This window comes from Lagenorhynchus albirostris, chromosome 2 (genome assembly GCF_949774975.1).
Source record: "Lagenorhynchus albirostris chromosome 2, mLagAlb1.1, whole genome shotgun sequence".
NCBI classification, from domain to species: domain Eukaryota; kingdom Metazoa; phylum Chordata; class Mammalia; order Artiodactyla; family Delphinidae; genus Lagenorhynchus; species Lagenorhynchus albirostris.
The window spans coordinates 118,292,579-118,298,578 of NC_083096.1; the positions used below are offsets into that span (position 1 = coordinate 118,292,579).

A 6,000-nucleotide genomic window follows, 5' to 3' on the forward strand; every position below is an offset into this window, starting at 1 on the left:
AACTGGGGACAAGTCTATGACTCAGTATGTTAATAAAACTATCTACAAGGTGGGGAAAACTGTCAAAGCTAAAACTGTAGGTGGTAAAAGGAGCAGCAGTCATTTATATCAGTCAAGACAGGGGGATAAGAACTTCCCCAGTGACACAGTGGTTAAGAATCTGCCTGCCAATGCAGGAGACACGGGTTCGAGCCCTGGTCCGGGAAGATCCCACATACCACAAAGCAACTAAGCCCGTGCACCACAGCTACTGAGCCTGAGCTCTAGAGCCCGCGAGCCACAACTACTGAGCCCGTGTGCCTAGAGCCCATGCTCCACAACAAAGAGTAGCCCCGGCTCACTGCAACTAGAGAAAAGCCCACACGCAAATACAAATACAGCCAAAAATAAATAAATAAATAAATTTATTTTTTATAAAAAGGGAATAGGGAGTGCTATAATTTGGGGGGTTTTGTTTTTTCTTTTCGTTTTTTGTTTGTTTTGTTTTTAGGGGGTGCTGTAATTTTAAATGGGATGGTCAGTACCAGCCTCACTGAGATGACATTAGACCAAACTTCAGGAAGAGTATTCTGGGAATTCCCTGGCTGTCCAGTGGTTAGGACTCGCGCTTTCACTGCTGAGGGCTCAGGCTCAATACCTGGTCGTGGAACTAGGATCCTGAAAGCCACAAGGCGTAACCAAAAAAAAAAAAAAAGATCATTTTGCCAAGGAGAGGTTCTGGTAGAGAAGACAGCCAGTGCAAAAGCCCTAAGGCTCCAGAGCTCAAGGAACAGCCTGGAGGCCAGACTAGCTGGAGAATGTTAGAGTGGCCACAGGGCCTGTAAGCATCATTGGATTTTGGCTTTTACTCTAAGTGAGCCGAGGAGCTATCAGTCTTGAGCAGAGAGATGAGATGCAGAATATATCTCATTGGAGACAGAAACTTTTGAGTTTTGCTATAAAGGAGAAATGGGGTAATAGCATAAGAGATGGGGGCAGGTGACAAGAGAAGTTTTGTTGTTTTTTTTTTTAAGAGAAATAGCATAATTGCATGTTGAACGTTTGGCTTGAAATTAAAATCACAATTCTTGACTCTTCTGCTTCCCCAGTGCACTGCTTTATTTGACTGCTCTATGTATTGAGAGAGAAGGGGCTGTACTTGCTTGATCCATTCATTCAATGAATTACTTAGTATCACAACATATACAAACTAATGTAACCAAATCGAAGTTAATAATTTCTGAAATCTATAGTTTTCAGCTTCTGGACAAGTATCTAGCTATAAAAGTGATTTCTTAATAAACTCTTTCAAATTCAGTCTTTCCCCACAATCTTTCCACATAATAGAGAATTAAGAAAATATATCATGACACAAACTACTCGTCAAACAATTACAGTAGTAAAATATTCAAAAGGCCCCTTCAACAAATTTTATGACTACAGCTCAAGAGTTTAGTAATCAACGCGTACATGAATCCTGAAATTTTTCCTTTTTTTTTTGGCTGTGCACAGCATGCGGGAGTTTAGTTCCCTGACCAGGGATCCAACCCATGCCCTCTGCAATGGAAGCGCGGTGTGCTAACTACTGGACTGCCAGGGAAGTCCCTGAATCCTGAATATTTTAAAAGATGGTATCAAATGTTTTGTAAAACTGTCCCAGCATTTATGACTTAACTGTTCTTTTAACTGTTCTTTTAGATGAGATTTACTTTTTTTCTTTTTGCTGAATTGCTCATTTAGCTGTTTAGAAAAATGATATCAGCTGTAAGGGATTTTTGCATAATTGGCCATCTGTTTCAAGGTAATGATTACAGACTGCACCCTGCAAGTGATTCATAGGTTTCGTTAACTTCCTCCTTCAGAAACCAGGAAATAGGTGAAATCCATAATTATCAGTTTCACTACAGCATCTTTTTGAGGTAGTAAGTATTTTGGTGGTTGAGTCTGAGGGTTTACTTGAAAAGATCATTTGTTTAAAAAAGAAGTTTTGCCGGTTTGTATTTGGAATCTGAATATAGTTACCAAGAATCCCACAGCTGCTATGCAATGAACTTGGAACCAAGAAACCTTGATTCGAATCCCGACTCCGCCACACATGAGTCCAGTGACTCTGGGCAAGCTACTTGACTTCTCAGAGCCTCATGTAGCTCAACTGCAAAATGAGAAGACTCCTTGCTTCAGTGCTATGGTGAGGATGGAATGATCACCCTGTAGCCTTAAACGCCTCGCACAGCCAGGGACACATTACAGACTCCCTGCCATCAGGTCAGGCCAACTCCTTCCCTCTTTTCCTTAGCAAAAAGAGTACAGCTCTTCATACAGTGCCATTTGTATCCTTATAGCCACCTCTCTAGAGAAAAGGCAGGACTTCTGATATAGTCATATAAAGGAGGAAAATTTTTGTTTTTTCCCCACTGACATCTCAAAAGTTTATACCACTATTCCTCTTGCTGGGGGAATGGGATGAGAAATGGTATCTCACTAGTGTACATTTTATTTTAATAAATTACTCGTTTCAAAAGTAACTATTGAGGACTTCCATGGTGGCGCAGTGGTTAAGAATCCACCTGCCAATGCAGGGGACACAGGTTCAATCCCTGGTCCGGGAAGATCCCACATGCAGCAGAGCAACTAAGCCCGTGCGCCACAAATACTGAGCCTGCGCGCCACAACTACTGAAGCCAGCGTGCCTAAAGCTCGTGCTCTGCAACAAGAGAAGCCACTGCAATGAGAAGCCTGCGCCCTGCAACAAAGAGTAGCCCCCGCTCGCCGCAACTAGAGAAAGCCCGCGTGCAGCAGTAAAGACCAAACGCACCCAAAAAATATTCATTCATTCATTAAAAAAGTAACTATTTAGATACTTTGACATATACTATGATGATCAATACTTTAACTTGAATATACTTAACTCTTTTTAGTCTAGATGGAAAACCTGCATTAATGTTGTTTATATGCATAAACATACTAATATATATATCTAGGGTTATAAAAATTTATGAACTTTGATAAAGCACATCAAAATACCTAATGTTTATCTTGAAATTTTAATGCAAGTCAGCACAATGTAAACTTAAAATGCTGAACGTGGTTGCCAAGTTATTGCTGAGACACCCTGGAAAACTTGGGAAGCAATATAACTTCATGGAATTTGGAGCCAGAAAAAAAACCTGGGTTTAAACCCAGGCTCTGGGACTTCCCTAGTAGTCCAGTGGTTAAGACTCCGCACTTCCAATGCAGGGGGCATGGGTTTGATCCCTGGTCGGGGAACTAAGATATCACATGCCGCACAGCATGGCCAAATAAATTAATTAATTAAATAAACACAGGATCTGCCACTTACTATATGTAATTTTGAAAATTTTCTGAACCTCAAAGCATTAGTTTCCTATCTGTGAAGTAGGGATAATAATAATACTTCTCAGGGATTAAGTGGATTGAGTAAAGTCATGCATCTAGAACTCAAAATAGTATCCCATTATGATGAGGAAGACTTAATGCAAAGTAAATAAATCTGGAGTCCCTGGTTACAGGACAGATATTTAAAGTTGTCAGTTAAGAATGCTAACTAGCTCACTTAGCTTAGAAACAAGAAGATCCAAGTTTAAAATAACGGCCCAGCTTTTTTATTGCTAGCTATGTGACCTTGGCCAAAGGCCAGACACATTGTACCTCAGCCCACTCATTTAACTGTTAGGTATTAATGATATTAGGTATTAATGATATTAGTTACAATTTGTAAAGCACTGACCATACACCAATGCAATCTGATAGGTTTACACATGCACTCCAGTCTTTACAATAACCCTTCAAGGTAGATATCCTTATCTCTATTTTACAAATGGCTGAAATTGAGAGAAGTTAAACTTGTTCAAGGCCACCCAGCTAGTAAGTGGTAGAGCCTGGATCCACAGTGGGGTTTGTCAGTCTCCAAATCCTGTCCTTAACTAACCAATGAACTCTCTGCCACCTACCTCTCTTAGAGAAGATCAAATAACATTTTTCCTGCAAGAGTGCTTTTTGAATTGAAACGTCCTATACAAACGTGAAGTATTATCGTTAATACTCTATATCAATCTAAATAATTCATAGAATGGGTCTGTGATTTGCCCCCTCAGTGTCTGGGAACCCTGAAAGAATAAAAGGTTAGCTTCAAGATCTCTTTCATCTCCTCTTGGAATTTTGTCTTGACCTCAATTTCGCTTGAACTGACCTGATAAACAACATTAAAGAATAGATAGCCAAATGCTGCTCTTTGCCACCCAAAGGCAGCTCTCTGCACTCTCAGGAGTCCAGGGCAACAAGGTCTTGTGCTTTTCCTTGAAATATGGACAAAATATTTTCTTGGACTGACTTCTCACACCTGCATTTGCAGTTAGCTTGGGTAAGTATAAATAAAAGTGGTCACATAAATGTCCGCCTAAACTAGGGCTTTGGAAATCACCCTATAACAAACTCCAGTTCCCGGCACACATGCTATCGATCTAATAAAAGCAAATTTCAGTCCCTTTTCAAGAATATGGGGTAAAATTTAGAGGGGCTTTTCCCTCTGAAATTTCTGTCAACTAGTCCCGCATAGTTTAGTATAACTCTCTTAGTTATCCACCCTTGGAATAATAAGCTTCCCGGAAATACCAAAGCGTTGATGACATGTGACATGATATATGCGGGTCAAAATGGGGCTCGGTTTGGTATCACCCGGAAGGCACCCCCTAGCCCGCCAATCTCGGAGATGCTCAGCGTGGCCCGCTCACCCCTGCAGAGGAAGCAGGAGGGCAAAGTCCAGACAAAGTGAAGGGTGTTAATTTGCCGAGCCAGATCTCGACGCTGGGAAGGCGCCGAAGCTGCTGAATCTCGGGTTACTAGAGCATGCTCATTTACATGAGGAAGAAAGGTCGTCCCGGGTTTCCCAGAGGCCAGATAGAGACTGGAGAGTGTGACTTTCTCCAGTCCTGGGACTTACCTCTTCCCTTCCCTGTAAGGCCCTCTCGCCCCCCCTGGGGCGCTCACAGCCGCGGACCCCACCCCGCTTCCGACTTCGGGATCCGGGAAGCGCAGCTCAACCAGCCGGAGCCAATTTAAACCTGCGCGGGGCGGTGGGAGAAGCGGCGAGAGGGAGCGAGAGGCTGAGCCCCAGCCCCCGGCGCTTACCTCCGACGGCGAAATCTCAAACACGCTCGCGATCTTGGCGTAGAGCTCCTGGATGCTGGAGAAGTTCTCCACTCTGCCCGTGGCGCTGCCGTGGGCCAGCTGCGTGTGGAAAACCAGCCTGCAGGTGGGCGCCGGGAGGCTGGGTAGGCTGCCGCCAGCCGCATTAGTCTGCTCGCCCTCCACCAGCCGGGAGGTCTCCTTGGTATTGAATTTCTTTTTTCTCCGCAGCCGCAGGGGCATCTTGCCTGGCCGAGGGCGGGGACCCACCTGCACTGCCACGGACTGCTGCCTCCTTGGCCTGGGCCCGCGGACTTTGTGCTATGGGCCTGCCGGCTCCGGGCAGGTGCAGCCTGGGCTGGGCCAATGGCAGAGGAGCTCCCGCCAGGCCCCGCCTGCTCAGGGCCCTCCTCCACTAAGAGGAGCTGCACCTGCAACCCACCGAGCAGCCACCTGCCCTCCGGATGGATCAGGGAGAAGAAAAGTTGGACCCTGAGGAAGGGGAATGTTGCCTACCATTCCAGTTCTACAAGGATCAAGCCATCAACCATCGCAGCTGCCCCGGATGGTGTGCCCTGAGGGGAATTCAGGATGGAGAAAACAAGGAAGCATTCTGTTATTTGGATACTGGCCCTAGATAGTTAAGATGCACATCTAAGGAATCATTTCAGTGAACTCAGACTCTTGCATCTTCCCCTACATAGGAAAGCACTACAATCATTAACTTGAGACGTCTGTCCTTTGTGATTAGCAGTAATCTTTTCACGTTCCATAACACGTTTTTATCCAACAAAAACACCCATATATCCTGGCTCCTCCCTTACCTCTTCTGAGCAGTTCCTCAGAGCTATCTGAGAGGCTCTCCTCCGCTATAGT

At 44.5% G+C, this 6,000-nt stretch overlaps 1 protein-coding gene across 3 annotated transcripts in view; it reads right to left on the reverse strand.

Moving 5' to 3' along the window:
* The window catches only part of GIPC2 (GIPC PDZ domain containing family member 2), an 87,338-nt gene extending 81,794 nt beyond the window's left edge, over positions 1-5,544 (reverse strand). For all 3 annotated transcript variants that reach the window (XR_009538896.1, XM_060139672.1, XM_060139670.1), the window contains exon 1: positions 5,128-5,544. Coding sequence is in view for 2 of the 3 variants with exons in the window: in XM_060139672.1 (XP_059995655.1) it covers positions 5,128-5,367 (240 nt within the window). In the remaining variant the exon portion in view is untranslated. The remainder of the gene's footprint in view (positions 1-5,127) is intronic.
* Between the last annotated feature and the right edge of the window lie 456 nt (positions 5,545-6,000).